The 22,725-nt window shown below is 34.5% G+C and overlaps 1 protein-coding gene across 1 annotated transcript in view; it reads left to right on the top strand.

Annotated features, from left to right (window-relative positions):
* LOTGIDRAFT_227923 (hypothetical protein) overlaps nt 1-21,520 on the top strand; it is a gene marked incomplete at its 5' end in the record, with an annotated part of 22,354 nt that extends 834 nt beyond the window's left edge. The window contains 35 exons of the mRNA XM_009045568.1: nt 1,400-1,582; nt 2,206-2,258; nt 3,197-3,269; nt 4,016-4,129; nt 5,366-5,450; nt 5,633-5,744; nt 6,048-6,165; nt 6,496-6,611; nt 6,698-6,859; nt 7,239-7,454; nt 7,606-7,705; nt 7,917-8,104; nt 8,295-8,444; nt 9,132-9,273; nt 9,641-9,768; nt 9,903-10,047; nt 10,241-10,310; nt 10,615-10,843; nt 11,041-11,190; nt 11,348-11,446; nt 11,810-11,861; nt 12,105-12,197; nt 12,636-12,812; nt 13,911-14,227; nt 14,655-14,814; nt 15,084-15,301; nt 15,621-15,833; nt 17,242-17,369; nt 17,736-17,893; nt 19,289-19,404; nt 19,597-19,699; nt 19,863-20,092; nt 20,315-20,384; nt 20,593-20,733; nt 21,153-21,520. Coding sequence (XP_009043816.1) covers nt 1,400-1,582; nt 2,206-2,258; nt 3,197-3,269; nt 4,016-4,129; nt 5,366-5,450; nt 5,633-5,744; nt 6,048-6,165; nt 6,496-6,611; nt 6,698-6,859; nt 7,239-7,454; nt 7,606-7,705; nt 7,917-8,104; nt 8,295-8,444; nt 9,132-9,273; nt 9,641-9,768; nt 9,903-10,047; nt 10,241-10,310; nt 10,615-10,843; nt 11,041-11,190; nt 11,348-11,446; nt 11,810-11,861; nt 12,105-12,197; nt 12,636-12,812; nt 13,911-14,227; nt 14,655-14,814; nt 15,084-15,301; nt 15,621-15,833; nt 17,242-17,369; nt 17,736-17,893; nt 19,289-19,404; nt 19,597-19,699; nt 19,863-20,092; nt 20,315-20,384; nt 20,593-20,733; nt 21,153-21,382 — 5,039 coding nt within the window. The 3' untranslated portion in view covers nt 21,383-21,520. The remainder of the gene's footprint in view (nt 1-1,399; nt 1,583-2,205; nt 2,259-3,196; nt 3,270-4,015; nt 4,130-5,365; nt 5,451-5,632; nt 5,745-6,047; nt 6,166-6,495; nt 6,612-6,697; nt 6,860-7,238; nt 7,455-7,605; nt 7,706-7,916; nt 8,105-8,294; nt 8,445-9,131; nt 9,274-9,640; nt 9,769-9,902; nt 10,048-10,240; nt 10,311-10,614; nt 10,844-11,040; nt 11,191-11,347; nt 11,447-11,809; nt 11,862-12,104; nt 12,198-12,635; nt 12,813-13,910; nt 14,228-14,654; nt 14,815-15,083; nt 15,302-15,620; nt 15,834-17,241; nt 17,370-17,735; nt 17,894-19,288; nt 19,405-19,596; nt 19,700-19,862; nt 20,093-20,314; nt 20,385-20,592; nt 20,734-21,152) is intronic.
* Between the last annotated feature and the right edge of the window lie 1,205 nt (nt 21,521-22,725).

Here is a 22,725-nt window from a genome sequence, read left to right as displayed (position 1 = left end):
GAGGCTTGCCTGGGTTTGCCCCCCCTCCATCCCTTCAAACTTTGTTATCATTTGACATAGTGAAATAATGATCTCTGGTCCCGCTGGAAAATTTTGTGCTCCCTGCTCGGAAATAATCTTGTAAGAATCCCACCGAAAGGTAGTTTTTTGGTCGGCGGGATTCGTGAATGTATATTTCCAGTGTATCAGAAGGGTAATGCGATTAAATGACGATATACCAGAAACATTGATCAGTGAAGTGACTAAGCTCATGTACCTTGTTTTGTCCATGAAGGAGAGTAAGGCTAATGATTCACTCCCTTGTGCCCTGCTGAGGTGATGTGATGAGTTTCGAAGAGGGTTATAAGATGGACAGACTATCAGAATCAGGACAGGGTCGCAGAATTCAGATTGAAAGATGAACCCGTCGCGAGATGTGGTTTTCTGGTCGTGTTGGGTGTTATTGGTTTGAAATGACCATGTATCGTGTATGCTGTATACTCTATAGTACGATTGTGTTGTTTTTTATTGTTTAACCCCCTCCCCTTCCCCCATACAAAAAAGTCAAAGTAAATTAAATGTGTAAGCTGAACCCGATATCCTGACAAAAATCACCGAGCTCTTTTGAAATATTTGCAATTAGACAATTTTACCAAAAGAATCATATCTCATCCAAATCGCGAAAGCATTCTTGTATAAAAATAAAAAAACTAGGGTTCAGAAATTGCCAATGGAGAAATGGCTCTAAAAAGCGGGCGAAATCAGCTCGACAAGCGATACCACATAAATAGTTGGCAAACCCATTCACACAATGGCATCAGGTTTTAATGTCCTAAGTTGTTTGAGATAGTAAAATGGAGAAAACTGGCCTTCTGGGCTCCCTTTTTTGACATTTACAAAAGAAATCGATCTGTCATGTTTTCTTATAGCCACGTCATACTGGACTGCAACCGTTTGCTATCTTACAGTGGCATGAAATGTGCTAGTCGCGGTCAAACGTTAGGAAAAATAGAGAAGAAGTACCTCTAACAACGAGTTATGCGGCCATATTGCGTTCTAACGTTTTTACAGTGTTTTTGCCACACGTGTATTGCGCTTTTATACCGCTCAAGTAGATGTTACAATGTTTGTCCTACACGCTTATGGCGACCTTAAAATATTGGCTCTGGGCAGTAAGAACGACTTTCTGGCGTGACGGGGCAATTAAGGGGAGGTCCGAACGATGGTTTGTCTAGATTTTATATCCTTGTAGCTTTATTGTTCGCCTTTAACGCTTTTACCTTTCATCATGGTACACGCTTGATAAACCGCGCCATAATCGCATTAAGATCTCGCACTGAATATGAGCACAAATTGTCATCCCCGGACGTATATATAGTTAACATCATTTTTTTTTATCTCATGTGTAATTTATTTTCAGCCCGACTAAAATGTATACAATTTACTGTACCATCTGACGAGCCTCTTGGTATACACACCTTAAATGTTGTTGGTGATAATCAAGGATCTGTTGTATTTGATCGAGACCTCTCTTTCAATGTTGTTGACTCCTCGTCCACATTCGTCCAAACTGATAAACCTGCATATAAACCAGGTCAAACAGGTACAGTATTTTAGTTTAAAATAAAGCATTTTCCTTCGAACTATTCAACATTCAGGCAAAGCCAACGACCGTGTCTTTCAATAATTTCCAGTCATAGCATCTTATCACAAAATGTTTGAGAAAAATATAATGCATATTTGTATAATTAAATCACGATTCCGTTTACACGGTATCACGCAATTTGATTGGATAACAGCGGCCACGTACATTCGGTTTATATCTGTGTAAACGGAATGTAAATATAAGCTCCGACCCTTAACGGACTACTTTTATTATTGAGTTTGATTGACGTGGCCACTACACAGCGTTTGGACTTATTTCGAACTCGTCTTTCAATAATTGAACTTTAATTGTGGTCGCTCCGTCAACTTTCAAGCAGTAGACAGTAGACTATAAATAAGTGACCTATGCATTGCTCCAATTTTGTGCCTTAGTTTGTTGTTATTTTAGATAAATAGTTAAACACGTATTCGAGTTGATTTAATTATAAGGAATGACCTGGACATCTTTTCTGTTTATCGATGTAAACTACGCGTTTATACAACGATAAACTGAAAAAGGCCATTCCTTAAATATTGCATTCCATAGACAAATCGTATCAATTCTTATTTATTTCATTTCAGTCCAATTCCGTCTTCTAACAGTTGATGTAGATCTCAATCCAAGCACCTCCATTGTAAGTATATAACTGCAACGGGGTTGTTGTCGGGTTCTACTTGCAAACTGCAAAGTAGATTATTCTTACAAACTGTATAGTTGTTTGTAAGAAACTGGATTTTCTTTCCAAATGAGATAACAGCTAAGATATTAACAACACTTTATTTACACTATATTCAACTAACAAGAGCTCTACACTAAATCTGAAGACTATCTGAACATCTAAGGACTACCCAAGAACCTAGAATCTGCCCAGCTACTGTCTTGTCCACAAGCTAAAGAATAAGTGTCCTATGTCCTTCCTCCTTGCTTGCCAAATCGAGAGTTCCCAAAATATGTTTTCGTCCTATATATATCCTCCGATAGGTGTCGCTCTGAACAAAGAAAATAATTTGAATTTCCCTCCAAATTTTGGCCGACATCTGGAGACACTAGGCTATTTTCTATTGTTACCAAGTACTCAATTAACAATACCCAAGATGTTAATCTTATAGTAAGTACTTATAGGTAACAATAGACCTGTCCAGATAATTCTAGAGTATAGTAAATGCTACTATACCCTTTTGTTCCATTACGACCCCACGAGGTAATAGCATTAGCGGTGACATCTTTGTCTCCAGTCCAGGCTACTTTTTACAACATACAACAAGGCTACATAACATTGAGGTAATGAATTTAAACATAAGCCGTTGTTGTGGCACCTTTTCATATTTGTATTTAGTTGAAACAGTCGATTTTATTTTTAAATTTCGGAAATCACAGATGAGATGTTCAAACATTTCGAGTGCTAATTGTCATCCATTGAGATAGCTGCTTTAAAATGCAGACAACTAAACGCATAAAAGAGCTATGTCAGTAGATCATATCATGAAAACGTGGCGTAATGTGTTTTGCCTATGGCTCATGTAGATAGATAATTTTTATACTGTATACTAAGCGTTAATGTTTTCTTTTCAGTTTTCTAAGATTTATATTAAAGATCCAGATAATGTTATAATGAAACAATGGTTGAATGAGTCATCACCTTCAGGTAAAGTGTTTCTAATCGATTGTCAGTTTTAGGTCGATTGGCGATTCAAACAATCGCCCTGGTTATATCATCTACAGCATTTAGGGAAGTGCAATTACTATCACTGGATTATCAAGGAACATCTCAGGTCTAGTATTAAGTCATTGTTGCGCTTAGATCACTAAATCCATTAATCGCCAGTCAGAAGTCGTTAACTGTCCAGATGTTCTCATGACATTCGCCATAAGCCTCCCTTTATGGCAAACAATCTTGCGTCTAAAGAGAACTGACATAATACCCCTTCACTGTATTATTCATGGTGCTCGCTTTGTAAAGAATATCTGTTAGCGTTAAATATCTGTGAAGCTGTTTCACATAACACCTCAACAAGTGATCCTATGAAATGAAGGATTTGTGACGTTACAAATGAGCATGGTTTTCATGCAACCAACTAAACATGTGTATCCTGAACTGAAGATGATATGTTATGGTTGCGTCCCTTGAACAATTATATTTTATCTTATCAACGCTGCATGAAATAATGATTGGAGAATGTGCACTCTATTCGGTTTTTGAAATGAACATAATGCAAATATCGAATAAACTGTGAACCTTGCACCATTTTGTTTTGTCTCGCTACTCATTGCCTTGTTACTGTAGGATACTCTCAGATTCGGACCTGTACGCTTTGTCATATTCAAACAATATATTACTGCAATGCATTTCTTTCAGCATTATGTTAAAATATGTATTCTATCATATTATAGGTCTCATCAGTTTGGAGTTCGGTATATCCAAAGAACCAGTTTTGGGAATGTGGTCAATTGAGTCAGAGTTAGAAGGCCAAATCAAGAAAACTCCATTTGAAATCAAAGAATATGGTAAGGATAGCTTGTTCTTCTCATAGCAAAAGCTGGTATCTATTATTTATACTGTGTTTAACATATGCTGGGTGGTGTCAATTTATTATTAGTCTAGGGATTCCATTGGAAGGTCTGCAATTCTGTTTTTTGGGCAGCATTTAGATCATATATTGTCTTTTTAAAAAAATGCAATGCCGAAAGTTGCCTACTGATTTACCGTCCACTTTGTCACAAGACGGACGAGCGGATCCTAAATTTCCCCCCCTTTAAAAGGAAAACAAAGATAATTGTTAACATATTTACATACAAAACAAATTAACATACATAGTTAAATCGTAAGAAATCATATCTAATGAATGTCTAGTGATCATACAAGATAATGTCCGCACACAAGTGAAGTTCCGCACTACCTCCACAAAATATAATCACAGTTTATCCAAATATTTTCCTTGTAGACATCTAGTTAAGTCCTTGTGTACTGGTATAACAAACGAAGTTACCATTTATGAAAACCATCTCATTCCCATGTAAGTTTAGATCTTACATTTATCGATGATGTAACGATATATCAACTACAGCTTATATACATCAAAAACATAACTACAGCATTTTGTCATCTACAATACAAATTAATTATATTACAATATACGTCTAATAACAACTGGCATATTCATATTTGCGTAGAGGTTTACAACCGAGTACATGTATAATCATTGGAACACACAATTTACCTTTCCTATGGAGAGGTTCACAAAAAAATGTTTAAGTGAATAAAATAATTCTGTTTTACTTACGCGAGTACTCATGCACACCCATTCTCACCATAAATCTATAATAACCATTTTCTACTGAAGGCCCAATTTCACCTAGTAGTGGCCCAATATGCTTATACACCTAGAAGCATTCTACCGAAAGATACTATTCACCTAGAAGTATCAATTAACCAACACCAATTCCATCCTAAGACACCTAGCATAGGATTCACTCAACATCGTAACCAATTGCCGAGTAACAAAATGACAAACATAAAAACCTTATATAGCACTCTTGCACACAATGCACCGACTTTCATACAATCTAATACTCACATGACAAACATCTCGAATATCAAGACACTAAAATAACAATACTTTTATTAACATGTAAATCGTATCTACATTAGTTTGCGCGAGCCACAAATATGCGTTTGCGCGAGCCACAAATATGCGTTTTAACTTAATAATTTTCTGACACACTTTTTAATTTTCTTTTCAGTTTTACCAAAATTCGAAGTTACACTTTCTGTTCCAAACTACATCACAATAGAATCAGAAACAATTAATGGCGAGGTCTGTGCCATGTAAGTATTGTGGATTGATTCAGTCATAGTTTAAAACAGCTCTTTAACCCGATATTTAAGATTCAAGACTTATTTAAGATTCAATTCAGGTGACAAGAAAATTTTGTTTAACATGCCATTTACTTTTGAAAACCTTGAACTTAATTTTCTTCTGTAAATTTGTTTTTGTTTGATGGATCTAGATATACTTATGGACAACCCGTTAAAGGAAGATTAAAAGTCTCAATTTGTCTAAAGGGAAGCGAAGACAGTCGGTTTAGCCAACCTAGACCATGTTTATACTTCCAGGGGGAGGTATGTAATATATCGGACATATCTCTCAGATAGTCATGCTATGCTTCGACATCCAATTTTATCTTTACTAGCCTGTTTAGCGAAATTTTAGGCCATAAACCACCATTAAATTACATTTTTATAACCAATATGATTCTTACTTTAGAGAACTTTTTCAGTCGTATTAAGTTTGCTATTTACAACGTCTCTAAAGTTTTTAAATCATAGACAGTATTACAAGCTAATAATAGGCAATTCCAAGCTTCCAATGGAAGTCTACGATCTATAACATTCAATTAGTTGAAATTGGTAGTGATATTTCAGATTGAAGGATGTCACAAGTTTTCTCTGAATACAAGTCATTTAGAATTGAAGAATGAGAAATTTACAATACAAAATCAAGTTTTAAATACAACAGCTTCAGTTTTAGACAATGCAACAGGTAAAAACCAATGTTGACTATTATTGGTCCTCACGTTGTACGTTGTTAGATTTACCCGTGGATTGTAAACGTTCTTGTTTTGCAAGGAATCGTAAGTCCCGAGTTCATTTGTCCAGGATATGGAATAACAGAACATATCTCATTAATTATATAGACCACGGTGTCTAGTGTCAGAATTTAGGATAGGTTCTTGTTCAGGCCAACATCAATTTATATAATATATAAGATATAATATGAAGTTTCTGAGCACAAAGCCTCATGCTTTCCTTTCGGACGGGTTATCACGACAGTTCAAATATGAAAGATTGAAAATGAATGTTCTGTTTGTAGGTATTTTAATACACGAAACATCCAGTAAAACATCACTGAGCATGATGGATCTCTTTTTGGACATGAAGACATACAGTGAACCGTTCTATAAACCAGGACTTCCTTATTTGGTCAAGGTAAAATCTTTTGAAAAATGTCAGATATAAAAAAACGACCCCTTCTTTAGAAATTCCCGTATAGACATAGATCTGAATTATTACAGGTACGAGCAACCAATCTAAAAGGACTACCAGTAAGTGGTGCCAAATTGGGTCTCAGAGCTGAGGAATTATCTCTTACCAGAGAGATAGTGACCAATGAACAAGGATATGGAATGTATCTATTTCCAGCAATGACGTCCAATCAGACAATCATTGTTTTTAAGGTATATATGACCGTTCTCATTAATGTACAAAATATACATTGATGCTTATGCTCGAGTCTTTTTTCTTGAATTTTGTGCTTTCAAAATATGTATTTTTAAGAATGGTTTACGATGTTTGAACACCAAATTAATTGGATCTTTCATTGGAAAACAAGTAAAAGGAACTAGACTTGAGCTAACTCACATCGACCGGTGATATATGAATGGTGTTGATGCCAGAAAATTATATCCTTATAAAAGAATACTTAGGGTAGTTAAGCCCATACTTTCAGATCAGTGGGTATTTTCCAAGACAACATTCTCGTATATTAGAAAATCATAGACAGCTGATTGTGTACCTCTTTATATCATATAAGGTTTCTCACTGCTTCTTTTACAGATTGTGAGTCTGGATGCAAAATATCGAGAAGAAATCAACGAGGAACACACCTTATCTATGCCCGGTGCATCTATAGTAGTAGAACCATGGTATTCTCCAACTAGAAGCTTCCTCAAAATAACTCCAATGACTGATAAGGCTGCATGTCTCTCCACCATTTCACTAGAAGTATCTGTTACTCAAGCCCCAGAAAAACAATTCCGTTTGTACCTTATGGTGAGATTTTTTACCATTTTTTCTTTTGGGTTAAAAATCATTTCAGTTAATTCTTACGTCTGCCATTCCGGTATAATTCACTCCAACCAATTTGCCGCAAACATAACTATGAAATTTATTTCAAACCTTTTGTATGCATCTTCATTTGTAGATGGTATCCCGAGGTAAAATCGTAATGACAAGAGAAAAGTCAGTAGCTAAACGTGATCGAGTTGAAGATGGCTGCCAGGATGGTTTTCAACTTCACGACTGTGAGCAATTCTTTGTTACTATTTTGAAAATTTTGAAATGTAACGCATTTTCAAACCATTTCTACTGATGACAGGTTTAATATCAGTAATATACCTCGATATCCTTTTGAACAACATCTAAGCAAAGGAAAATGTTGTACACACACTGAAAAAGACAGTCGGCTCTCAGAGAAAAGACTATGTCAATGCCTTATTTGATGGCCTTTTGTAGGTATATATAGAAAACAGGCTGTAGCTAGACGGTTTGGTGATGTTCGTGTAGAGATGTTCCTGATAGATGTCAACATAACAGAAGCAATGTGGCCTGGGTTACAGGTTATACTGTATTATGTTAAAGATTTTGGTGAAGTGGTGTCCGATTACGTTGATATTAAGATTTCACCATGTGAAAGAAATCTGGTAATTGCAATTTTCGTCTGACGATTTTATCAGAAATAGCAATCGCTAAAACAAAACGCTAAATCAGTAAACATTACAGGTAAAATAATGCATATCTCATCCAAGAATGGAAGTTTGTCGGCACTGAGCGATAGAGTCTACTAATGTACTAGGATGTTTAATTAAACTTTAAATCTAATTATTTAAACAGGTAGAGATGGAATTTGGTACAGAAGAAGAATATCCTGGTTATGAAACGTCTTTGACTTTACAAGCTGCACCAGGCTCTATTTGTGGTCTAGCTGTTATTGATAAAAGTATAACATTATTGGGGAATACTAATGATATTACCCAATCACAGGTACGTTATATTGGAGCTGAAGATACCACTCTCTCTGCGACTTGGTATATTCCAAAGAGCGTCTATTAAACCCCCTTGGCATATCCGCGTAGATGATAACATAAATACGCTTTCTGGATAATTCTTCAATGACATTTGATTACACAACCAGTCGTGTCATGGAAGATTTTAAATATCTAATAAGATAAGGATTATTTCTGCCAAGATGAATACCACTTTATGGTCGTTTTGGATTCTGTTTGATGATCTAGTCACCATCTGAAGTACACGAGCTAGTACACCCGGGAGGAATTATTCGCAGTGAATATCTGGCGAAAAATGGAAAATAATTATACATGTTCAGACAAATGTCTGTTAATTCTACTCTCATCAACTCGTCAGCCATTCAGTGTAATAAGAAACTTTGGTTTATTCATTACTCACTTTTAGTCTCAGGTAACACTGTTTCTATCTAGAATCATCACTTGGTATTACATCACAGGCATTATAAACATTATATACCTAACTGGTATAGTTGAGTTGAGAGATAATGCTCATTCTTATTATCTCCTAGGTTTATCTCAAAAAGTCAATAATGGCTGCTGGGCTCATTTAGTGTCCGTCTAATTAATTCATTGATACATGAATCTTTGACTTATTGATTACGATTTAGACAGTGGATGTTCAATACATTTTTTTTCCTTCCAGCTGCTAAAATCATCTGAGATATTCAATGTGGACCTACACGATCCACCAGATCCGGTTTATTCACACGATAAAGTACATTGTAAAAAATGGTTGGAAACCCATGAACCACCTCGGCGCCTAATAACATCTTGGAATGATAAAAGTGGGTCATTATACTCATCTTTCAAAAAACTCTATTTTAATCCTTAAGAGACATTTAGGGGTGACATTAAATAATGGAACACAAGTTTATGGTATACTGCTCTTTGGTTTTATTGTACGCTACGTTTCAACAATCAATGATGATGACAATGTAAATTGTTGAAACGTTGTGTACAATAAAACTAACGATTATAAAATTATGTTCCAATATTTTTAAAATCTCAGTTAAAAGCATAGAGAATATTATCTTCGACTGTTTAGATTATCAAAAAGCATAGTGTTAAAAATGCCGTTGATATCAGAAATGAAGTATGTTAACATGAGTAGTAAATTCTCTACAATAATGACTGCAATCGATATTTTTTCAGCTGATCCCAACATAATCAAACGTGATAACATTGAGAAGGTGTCGATTATAGCTTCTGGATTTTATCCCGATGATGAAGATAGTTTCTACTACAGAGTTGAACATGCTGACTCCATCCTTGCTTTTAAGGTATGATTGTAGTTCTGGATCGTATTTTTAGCCTTTTTGGTGGTGTCCAGATTGGATTGTATAAACCATCATCTTAATGAATCATCTGATTTTGCTGTATTTAGTTTCTTTTTTCTATTGTTTCTTGACTTTAGGCAGCAGGATTGGTAGTGGTAACAGATTTGGAACTAGAAACAAGACCATGTGAAGAAGTATGGAAGAAACCATATCTACAGAACGATGAGTTTTCGGGAGCTGATGAAGAATATGAAATTCCAAAACTATCAACTACTAAAAAAGGTTAGTCAATGAATGTACATGTAAATAATATAGTACTTATTTCTTCTGTGATACTATGTACCATTTTCGGAGGATTGTACTAAATCAAAGCCATCTACAAATCGAAACAAGGTAGTCGAGAAAATCGCGAAACTGACATAAAAACTCAAGATAGCTGTAGCTTTCTTCGTTTGTTTGTATCTCAATATTTCAGAAAAGAAAAAACAGATAGCTGTACGTGACTATTTTCCGGAAACGTGGTTATGGGATATTGAGATCGTGGGGTATGTATTATGATTTTCGTCAATAACCTACAGAGCCTTAACTAATGAGGTAAATGTTTAATTGCGAATTTGACAAAAAATGAAAGAAAAAAAATTGAAATTAAAAAAAATTGAAATAAAACGTGGCTTCTAAGGCCTCAACCGAACCCCTTCGGCGAAAAGAATTTTCACTTTTCATCAGCTACAGAAAATCCGAAATGAACAGGCATTAAGGTTGCGGATTGACTATTGAGTTTTGTCTCAAAGGCTTCAGATATAGAGGCAGAATGATAGTTTGAATCACATTTCTGTAATTATTGTTCAGTGAGAGCGGAGAACTGGTATTAAAGAAAAAACTACCACACACGATCACCAAATGGATTGGTTCAGCAATATGCTCAAGTAAAGACAATGGTATTGGAATTTCCAATGAAGCAACTATAACCACTTTTCAACCATTCTTTACATCTTTCAATCTACCGTATTCCGCTATCCGTGGGGAGTTTATACCAATTAAAGTGACAACTTTCAACTATTTATCAGAATGCGTCCAGGTTAGTTCAGGTGTTTCAGGATTTTTTTTACATTGATAAGTCAGTCCAAATAATGAAACTTAACCACTTAAATGTTTCATGTGATTCAAGACGCTATGTAATTTAAATTCTATATACTATATTTGATTCCATTTATTTATATTGATAATAATTACAAAGTAAATACAAACAAATTTATTATATTGGTTTATTTTCAGATTAGACTGGAACTGAAAGAATCAGAGTTTATAGATATAGACCCTGATGTCGGTGCCGTTACCTGGTTGTGTATCTGCTCTAGCGAAGCAAAGTCCCATGACTTCATTGTAGTTGCTAAGAAAATCGGTTCAATCAATTTAACAATTGTCGTAAGCATTTTCATGGTTGTTTCTGTGTTAATCCTGAAAGCTTGCGGACCAGAATGGATAAACTTTGGGGTATAGCAAAATCTGGATACTTAATTTTCTGCCTTGAGTCCATCATTACCGTCTATGATTAGGAAAAAAATATTTCTTCTGTATTTAGGCTGAAGCTGTAAATGGGGATGAGAAATGTTCCGGTATTGAAATTAGTGAAGATGCTGTAGGTGTACAAGATACTGTCATCAGAACTCTGCTTGTAGAGGTATGTTACCTAATTGGCTATCGACTTATTAGCTCTAAACGTTTTGAAAACTATTTTTTTTGCTATATTTTTAAGGTATAGCATTGTAAGTCTTTGAGATGCGCAAAATCAGAATTCGTTTTGTAAGCATCTTGCTTTGTTGAGACATGCTCATATCTTGTGATGTCTCGTTTTATGTTGAATAATTTCTTATTTTATCTTATTATTATTTTTATATATCCATATATATATTCTTTTTTATCCATACTGATATTTTCAAACTTTATCATATGGAAAACATAAATGTACTTTAGAAATACAGTTTGCACTATATTTTGTAGGTCTGAAATATAGTCAGTAATGTTTTCCAATTTGTTTTTTCAGCCAGAGGGAACAGAAAAGGAGTATACTTACAGCAGCCTGGTTTGTCCGGAAGGTAACATAATACAGTAATTCAACAGTGAAGGAACAGTCCAACAGGACTTTCAGAAACTGGCCTACAACACAAAAATGAAACAATTCTGGTTTCCTATCGATACTTTTTTAGTTAGACTTATATGTACCGTTTGAAGTGCGACACAAAGTTTGAATGATTGGATCCTTATAGCGGATATTGGCAATTTTTCTCATTAGTTTTTAATCGTATTATACTAAGTATCATTTGATATTTGAATTGCAGAATCTCCAAATGGCCAATACAGATCTCTTGTGGATATGCCAATACCTAAAGATCACGTACGTGACTCGGCAAGGGGTTTTGTATCATTAATAGGTCAGTAGCATAATAGAAACATTGTATGTCTTGAATCTTCGATTCCTTATTAATAACATCTTGTCTTTAAATCAATTGCTATGAAATGAAAGATCTATTCGTTATAGTTGATACCACAATTGATTTTACTGAAGTATATTATATTGGTTTTACCACTACGTGTATTAAAGTTATTGCCCTAAAGCCAATAAACTGATTGGCCAGAAATGATCACGGAACGTTATTATTTGGCTGTGTATTTTATCCCTTAATTGCTCAACACATCAATCGTTTTCTATTGATGAAATCCATACTCTATAATAATAGCAAATATTCAAGGGAATCATGTGTATCAGATTCAACTCAATGTATCGACGAGAAAGTCAATAAATTACCAAAAACTTGTATGAAAAGTTTACATTACATTTAACGCTATTAATTGTATCATATTATCGACAGGTGATTTGATGGGCCCCAGTTTAAATAGTGCTACAGATCTGTTGAAAAAACCATATGGTTGTGGGGAGCAGAATATGATCAATTTTGCTCCCAATGTCTTCATTATGACATACACTAAAGCATCTGGACAAATGGATTCTTTAGATAAAAGAGCTATGGAGAGGTTCATCGTTGACGGTAATAATGTTGATTTAAAAATATCGTATATTCGTTATAAATAAATCCTCTACAATCCAATTTTATGCACTTCCTCTCTCAAGTGTAGCATTGGTGCATCCATTCAAAGGTTTGTTGATTACCGGTAATTATAATTTCTCTGTATGAATACACAAAGAGAGTCACCAGAAACCAAAATATTGATTAATGCCCTTTAGACATTGTAAATGTGAACTCTTTCGTCTTCGCTGGTAACATAAGACTTTGTATTGGTTAAGGGTTTGAGCATATATGTCCCAGTAATTATTCATTAGTTTGACCTTCTCTTCAGCAATTACCGTTGGGTATGTTAACTATTCCGTGTTCCCTATATGACTTTCAACAACGTGTTGAAATGTTCATTATTGAGCAATTGAATTATTTATACCTCAGTTCCTACTTTAAAATAAATCATATGACTGGAAGTAGTTGTTTTGTTTTGATCATTATTCCAGTCTCAATCGAATTAGACATAATGAGATAAAGATAGAATGGGTTGTTTTGGTTCTGAACATAAATGTCACTGAATATATCTATGTCGCATGATGAAATTATAGTGGGTTAATGAAAAAAAGAAAGTGGGAATACTTTCTTTTTATTTCAATCTGTTAAAGTCGAGCAGATAAATACCACCTTTAGAATTCAGATTTTGGTCTTTAGGACATTTTGGTTTAATTTCGCAGAATGTTTGAATGTAATGCATGCAAAAAAAAGTGTGGGTGCAACCCTGCCATGCAATGTTGCAATAGGCTTGTTAGATACAATTACAATATAAATCACAATTGATACAGAAATATACAAAAGGTCCGATCCTAGACTAGATACTAAGTACAATATCCCCTCGCCTCACTCACACTGAAGATAGGGAAGAAACTAAGACCCATGTAGAAACACAAAATTCCAAAGACGCCTTTGATTTGAATGCCGTTATAATAAGCACTATGGTGGAAGAGAACAGAAGACAAGAGTATGCGAACCCTTTCGTTACGTATGATGCCACTTTTTTCAAATCGGCAAATTGGAAATTCCATACAGCTAATGCTATTTTTTGAGTGTATTTATTCCTCCTTATATTTTCAGGGTATCAAAGAGAATTAAGATATAGGCATGGAGATGGATCGTACAGTGCTTTTGGTGAGAGTGACGACAGTGGAAGTACGTGGCTAACAGCATTTGTAGCTAAATGTTTCCACAAAGCAGCAGATTTTGTGTATATCGACAAAGCTATTACCGATTCTGCTTTTAGATGGCTCCGTAATCACAGAGTAATTGATGGCTGTATCACCTCACGGGGAAGAGTGCTACACACTGAAATGAAGGGAGGGATAGCAGGAAGTGATGGTCTGCTTAGCGCCTATGTCTATACCGCCATGTTGGAGTCGAGTGTGCTACCTACGGTAATGATTTTCCTTGAGTGCATGAATATTCTTCATAGGAATTAAACTCGTTATGTTGAGTAATTCAGTCACAAAAAGACAACATCAGAAAGCTTAAGATGTTGACGTTTGACGGAAACATTTTCAGATAGCAAATAGAACGCTAAAAATGGGTTTAATGATTTACGAAAACGTCTTATGATATTGTTGTCTTTCTCTCATCTGTCATAAGAAACTATCAGAAGTTAGATTACAATTCTTGGAGTTAAGGACTTTTATTCAATACATGATGGGTGGTTTCTGAAAATATTTGCATCATTTTTTGTTCGTAAGATATTTTGAGAGATTATTATACATTTCATCTTATTACATATAATGGTTTTTATTCTTGAAAGTTTGATGCAGGTCATCCACCTATTCATTGCATTTTGTATTTTACTAACTTTAGGACGGTTTCATCTTAAGAGGAGCAACGTGTTTTAAGAATCGCCCACCCAACAGCTCATATGCCTTGGCTATGTACACCTACTTTGCTGCTCTTTACAAACCTGGTTTTACTTGGCACAAAGAGCTCGTTAAGAAACTAGAAGCAGCTGCAATAAAACGAGGTAAATTCATCCCAATAACCTTATGACCTAACTTGATAACCTCTGCTTTTACTAATCAAATATTTCCCCTCTCGAGCGCTGTAATTTTGAGAGGCGAAACAAAGTATATTCCCAGGAGCAGAAGACTTCTTGCCCTTAGACCCTAACTTTAGTGGCTATATAAAAATAAAAGATAATAAAAAACGGAATGAAAGAATGGTCTAATTTTGATTAGACTGCTAAGAACCAAGGAGTGATTTATATCCATATATTGGATTGACATTTTTCAGATAATATGATGTACTGGACAAAGGATTCGGTCACTGATGAAAATAACCTTAAAACGACGATACCTTACAGAAGACCAAACGCTCAAGACATCGAGACTACTGCGTATGCTCTTCTCGCTTATCAAGCAGACCCAGTACCAAAGTACACGAAAATGATTAAAATCGTTCGTTGGTTGACTGAGCAACAAAATTCTAATGGTGGATTTATTTCTACACAGGTGATGATTTTAAATCTTTAACATCTGATAAGGTGATTGCAATTTGAAATCATCAGAGATACCCCACTGAAGGTCTTGTTTTTAATTTTGTTTTGCTCAGGCTATAGTATTAAAAGATGTAAATTAAGTTTAAAAACTGACAATGACTTGGTTTAAAGTTATTGGTTGTATAAATAGTACTGGTACGTTAATTTTAATTAGTAATACATCTCGATTAGATTTATTCATTATAATTTTGGGTTTATTGGTACATTTTTGAAGAATATAAAGATGAAGGTTAAATTTTTTAACAATAACAGACTCATTACCGTTATTTCAGGACACGATAGTAGCGCTTCAAGCATTATCAGGGTATGCTGCATTGATGTTTAAAGGGTCACCATCACAGAACGTGTTCATCGATACCTTCGATTATGCCAAAACCTTTGACATAAACCAAACAAATGCTTTAGTTCAGCTCACTACTCCAATTATTGCCTTTCCAACGTCCATAACAGTGATGGCAAAAGGAAAAGGTTGCAGTGTATTGCAGGTAAGTATAATAGATGGTTGGTGTATTACGTGTTAGGCATGATGACCAGTTAGTTTGAAAGTCGTGCTTTGATTATTTTCGTCTTTTTGATGACTGCTATTAGCAGTTACAGTGGTGCTAGTGAGGTAACAGCAACGGAATGTTTATTATCTGAAAATATACCATAAATGTATGGTATAATGGGAGTCCCATTTCACATCGGACCAATGTGATTGTAAACATCAGTATTGTTTCATATAGTATATTGGTTTCAGTAACATAATATGACATATTTCTATCTCAATATTATCTTTGTCTCTTAATCTAATGTCTTAAATAGATCGTAGTTGCTTATTGAAATCCGCCAGTGAATCGTGTTTGCTTTACTGTTTTAGAAGTAATTAATTGGAGCCATTTTGTATGCTTTATTTTTCGCTAGATAGAGTTTTAGTAAATCTTCTTTTCGATTCGGTTTATCAGTTATTAAACTTGGCATTTCATGCACTTTTAAACAAAAGAATATTATTTCTTAGCTGTGAAAAACCCAATCTAATATAACGCAAATTGATCGTTGTTGTGTTTACCTTGATCGTTTCAGCATTGAAATCAAAATGATATCAACTTGGCGCGCATTAAAGTATTACAGAAACGCTCCCGATTCTGTTGCGACTGAATCTGTTTTGAAATTGCCTTCATGCGGTTGAAAGGCTTTGGTTTTGCTGGATCCAAAATTGGGAATCTGTCAAGGCTCGATTTCCAAGGTTCTTCTTCTTTTAGAAAAAGCCTCATATACATTTTATACATTTCCACTAATTTTGCTTCTGAAAATAACAGATTTAAATAGATTTATTTATACCACAATAAACCAGTAAGAGCACTAGATTAACATTCTATTGGGCAATTCAATTTCCGCGAATCTTTAGAAATGCTGATGATAGAATCGTGCGAATTAGTATAGTAATCATTGTGGAGTATCATTGTTATCTCTGAAAGTTGTTATTCAATCAAACACGATTCAATATGAATATTGTCCACTTATAGCTGTCCTATTTCCTGGTTTTCAGTACCAATCATAAGACAGACAATTGGCAAGTGAAACTAACTTTATAACCTAGATATTTGCCGGCTGCCAAGTCGAGAATATAAAGCGAAAACAAATTCGTCCAGAGATAACTTAATAAAACGACACCCCCGATACAGACTTTGTGTGGTAAACACTTATCCACCAGACGTTTGAGATTGAAAATGTGATCAGTCTTCATTTACAATGTTACATAAAATAAATTGAAAGTGAACCCAAATATTATCGATTCTCGTGGAATTACTATGAAAAAGATGAATTCAGTCATTCAAATGAAGTAGGCATGAGTTGCTGGAAATAATTCAAATTTAAGAAAACCAAAAATTAATGAACTTATTTGTATTGCAGGCTACAGTAAGATATAATATGATTGAAGAAAGAGAACCTGTAGAGCCTTTTTATCTAAATGTTGAAGTCCAATCCCCCATTTTCAAACCAAACGTTTGTAAGAGGAGAGGACTTAAGATATGTTCCAGGTGTGTTATCTGATATTGTTTTAGCGGTAAATTATAACAGTTATATGGATAAGAACCAACAGATAGTTGACTATCGGTGGCTCTCATAGGAGAGAGGGGGGCGGTGAACATATCCAAATAACCTGCTCTCCCAACACACGGAAAAGAGTCACTGTCTGAGCTATACCAGTGTTCCTGGAAACCCATAAAAAAAGAATTTCTTAGAATAAGCTGTTGGATAGAACTTCGCGCACTTAGAGAGCTACATCTGTCACACAACGTTCAATGATTACGAACGATTTTATATGATAACTGCATGAGAACACTATCGATAGTACCTAGTTCGTTCGAACTTTCAAGTATGCTGGCTTTGTTTTCATTTTATAGTTACCTCGGTGAACGGAATGCATCAAATATGGCGGTAATAGTAGTCAAGATGCCTACTGGCTGGACAGCTGATATGTATACAGTTAATAAAGTATGTACAGTTTTTCAGTGTTGCATGGATGCCTCTTCACTGTGGCATTTAAGATTAGATTACAGTGGTAAGACAACGCAAACGGAAAAAACAAAATTTTCTTGGTTACTTCTCCAATGTAAATTTAGGGTGCAGAAAAGTAGGACGTAAAACTTCATTCATTTTATACCATTTCCAATGTGAATTTGCATATTTCTAGGTGTATTATCACTAGAGCCAAAATTTCGCAGTTAGAAGCTTGTCGAAATTAGGGAACATATTTTACAGGCATCGCCGGCTTACAAACAAATCTTCTTTTTTGTATCTTGGTAATCTTTTATGCACTTCTAGGAATGCATTTCAAGCAATTTGTCCGTTTCTGTGTCAGAAAAGAGACTCGGTGTCACTGAGATTTGGTTATATTGACAAGAATACTAAGGCTTCCAGTACTTCCATATCTAGTTATCTTACTCATTCAGTAATGAATCCTTAACAAATAGTTCTCGATATCATTGATTTAAACATAGCCTGCTTTTATATGGTTTGCTTGAATTATAAAATCACGTGTTTTACATCGTGTCACAGTGTTCTGTTTGCAAGTATGTGTAGTCTAAGAATTAAGACAATGTCAGCAAAGTTTATAACCACCCCCTCAGGCCCGTAGCCAAATACAATCTAGCCCACCTAAAAAAAGGTCAATTGTTATTTTCAAATACATTAATTCATTTTACTGAGTCAATGGGAGTCTTTGTTAAGCTATAACACAAAAAATACTGAGCCTTAAATTCGTCGGGAAATGTCAGGAAATCGCGTTTCCGTGCGTCTAATTCTCAAAATTTTCTAAGCGGCATATCACAGACCCTATACAAATAATCTTGAACTTAAAATTCGCTGGGAAATGTCAGGAAATTACGTTTCCATGCGTCTAATTCTCAAAATTTTATTGGTGAGATCCCTCAGACACAATACAAATAAACTTGAACCTTAAATTTGCTGGGAAATGTCAGGAATTTTCTTTACCATGCGTCAAATTCTCAAAATTTCTTAATATACAAGAAAATGTCGGGAAATCGTATTTCAAGGCTTCCAATTGGCGTCCTCGGAAGAAATCAGGTGGCAATAACTCTATAGAGAGCACCACTGTACCTAAACTGCTCCCCTTGATTGGCGTCCAGACGTCTTCTTCTCAAAATTTTCTAGAGAAGGTCCTCAGACCGCAGAAAATCGTATTTTCAGGCTTCCAATTGGCGGCAATAAAGATAGATAACTCTATAGAGAGCACCACTGTACCTAAACCGACATCGTTCTATCAGAAATTGTCAATCCTCACCCCCTGTTAATGATGTAGGTCTGGAGGGCTTTACCATACAACAATATTTGGATGTCAGAAAAGATGTAATTAAACAGTACATGACGCTGTCTGTAAGACGCAAGTCATGTTTTCATTCTAAATCTCAGAGGTCCATTGCTTGATTTTTTTTAGAGCATTTTGATGGCAATCCTTTTCCATTACAGCTTCAACAGTCTACTGTTCTGTTCCTCAAGAGATTTGAAATTGATGATAACAGACCAGATGTCCTGAACTTCTACTTTGACGAGGTAGCTACAGCATCCAATTAAACAGCAATACAATGCTTCCTTACTTGATATCTCAGATAACTTTTACCAAAATAGTACATCATTACAACGGAGGTTCTTGGAGTCACTGGAGTTGAAGAAAATAGTCTTACATAGTTATGGACATAACCTACACAATAGCCTACGACTAATGAAAAGGACTCTTTTTTTTAGATTAACCATGATAAGGTTTGTTTTGAGTTTGATATGGTACAAGAACTGGAAGTGAAAAATCTGAAACCAGCCTATGTTTCTGTTTACGATTACTACGAACCAGGTCAGTCCAGTAGTTAGTTGTACATGATTAAGGACAAGCCGTAATTTAGTCACAGCCGAGCTGCTTGCCACAAAGTTACAACTATTTCGCAAATTCAGTTTGAAAATATATGGAGTTGTGAATGTTTTACCGCTCAATTTGCTTTATTTATTTCCCATATTAGATTTGATAGTTCAAGATTTCTATGAGTTTGGTCCGGATTGTAACGCAACTACTCGAAAGCAACCACCCAAAGCTACTAAAGACCAGCCAGTAGATAATCGCTCTCCAGAGGAAATAGAGTTCGAAACTATACCGAAGAATATGTTATATGTGAGAAATCTTATAGATAATAGTTTGCTACCGTTGTCGACCACATTATCACCGGAAGTTACCACAGCAGCACCAGTCAAGGTAAGCCATGCTATAATGTGAATAAATAGTAAAATCGTATTTCATGAGATAATAGATTATAATGAGTTTCTTTAACTGATTAAACACTACATCTATATATTTATACAAACGTAAAACATAATGCTATTCTAACTAAACAAAATGAAATGAAATGAATGGAGTTTTACGTCCTACTCTTCTGCATCTTGTGGGCTTTAACTAAACAAGACATCAACATTACAGGGAAAGTGTCCAGTATGTAAAGATCTATCGCTGAAAGAATTGATCTCTAGAATATGCAAATCGGCTGTAGGTGAGTACAGAATGACTTTAAAACAGCTTGTTTTGCTGCCAAAGAAAACAAACTTAAGAATTGGGAAATTGTCTACCAAGTCATATTATTGTAGAGGTAGATATTGTCACTGGAAGCACCAATCAAAAACTCAAACTCATCATCATTTTAAGGAAAGAAAAGCATCTTGACCCATTGGAAATAAACTGATAATAAACTTTGATTTCAGCATATTCATCTATGGTATTAAAAGGTAATAAATTGAGGTTAATGAGAGATTTTATGCCAAATAAGAAAACTATCATCAATTTAAGTACGAGATTTAAGATACACGCTGGTTGTCATTGTTATCTACGAGATATCAGAAAGAGTAAGTTGTAATACCGAACTTTGTTGTACTTGGTGTCTTGTATTGAACAATAAGTGTGTGTCTCAGATCATCTGGCTTATATCAAATATAATAATGATATGTGTTGTCTCAGCTCTGTATTATTGGGCTAACAATTACAGACATCGACGTGCTATTACTGTGAATTTTGTTTCTCATTCGCTCAGTCTCAGAAGATGTGGCGACATTCACAATGCTACACAGTGTTTATCATCCACTGTCTTCATTAGCCCGTTAGGTACAGAAAAGTATGAAGCAGAAAAGTATGAAGCAGTAAAGTATGAAATAGTATGAAATAGGACTCTATTCATTTCCTTCAAACATGTAGGGAGCTTACAAGTATTTCTCTGCAGTTCAGTTGTTTTGTTCACCCTAATCATTGCTTCTTATTTTATCTCCAGAGTCGAAAGTGTTGATATTATTGGAGAACGATCAAATGGCTGATATACAGAAGAAAAAGATTTTAAAATTGGACGATAAATCCACAGTAATTGTGTTGAGTAGAACCGTAAAGAAAGCTATAATTGCAGCCAAAAGAAGTCGATACTGCAAAAACCCAAAAGCCGGGGTTAAAAAATCGAAAGTGACCCAAGAAACCCGTAGTGTTAGTAAAGAAAAGGCCAAATTGTAGTTCTGTAGAAATCTTTTCTTTCCTATATTTAGTGTGTATATTATAAACTGCAGTTTTTCAATGTTTAACACTTTCAAATAATATTTTGTAATTTAAAACATAAAATTATTTCTGAGCATGTTTGAATAAACAAATGAGATGAATCAGTGTTGAGTTTTGAATATTGTTCGACGATATATTCTATTCTGATTAGTGATCTATATCGTTCTTCAAATTATTGATAAAATACTAGGGTCCGTTAAAACAATGCAGCTGGCCATAAAACATATTTATATGGATTCTCGAGAATCTTAGTTAATATTCGTGTAAAATATAGATATTTTATGTATTCTTTAATCTCTTTTCATGTGGGTGTAGGATCTAATTAGCTATTTCATTATGTTCTACACTGTTACAGTGTCAATACCCCGCAATGATATTCAGTACATATATTTTACTCTTAATATATAGCAACTTCTACTTCTTTATTTTTGATATTTTTGGCAACAAATTTTGAAATAATGTCTCATAATGCAACTGGAAATCATATCAAAATCTATTCCTGTCTGCTTTCATGAGCAACATGGGACAATAATAAGGCTGTACACACCTTTACAATGTGATCACAGCAAATATTTGAAATAAGTAGAAAAAAAGTACAATATTTGCTGGATTTAAGGACCTTTGATAGTCTGCAGTACCTTTAGTAACTAGCAATCAAGGCTTTTGAAAATACCCAGATGCTTTGAATTTGACAGCTGGCAATGATTCTTCCTAAAACTACTACTGTATACAAAAACAAAGTATGTGTAGGTAAAATTAAATTTATTTTCTAGTAATATTTTGTGATAAAACGATTTATTTCATGAAAATACATCTGCATAAATTTCCATTAATACCAATGATACCCATTCTAATAATGAAAAGTGTAAAACTAAATGGTGCAAGACAAATAAAGTTTGTGCCTCTACAATAGTAAGCCTTCCCATAAAATCAATTTATTCCCCAAATATAAAATATTCCATTTTACCATAAAGGTAGATATAAGAAACCACCAACCTTGGTATTAAATACTTCAAAGCTTTTTATACATTTTGAAAAACTGATCAAAGTTAACTTTTTCTAAAATAAATTTCCATTTTTCAATTAATCTTTGGTGAGGAATGGTTTCAAAATGTTTTATAAAAATTTTTGATAACCTGTATAATCATAGTGATATGTGATAAAATAAAAAAGGTTAAAAATAGAGATTAAAAAAAGTAGGATAAAAGTAATTTTTGGTTTTATCTTGGTTTTTTTTAAGTGAGGCCAAACAATTTCTTATCTATAAGTATGATTTCTGAATCAATAAAACCTAGTCTTTC

Source organism: Lottia gigantea, assembly GCF_000327385.1.
Source record: "Lottia gigantea unplaced genomic scaffold LOTGIsca_1, whole genome shotgun sequence".
In the NCBI taxonomy this organism is placed as follows: domain Eukaryota; kingdom Metazoa; phylum Mollusca; class Gastropoda; family Lottiidae; genus Lottia; species Lottia gigantea.
This window is presented reverse-complemented; position numbering and strand designations above follow the sequence as displayed.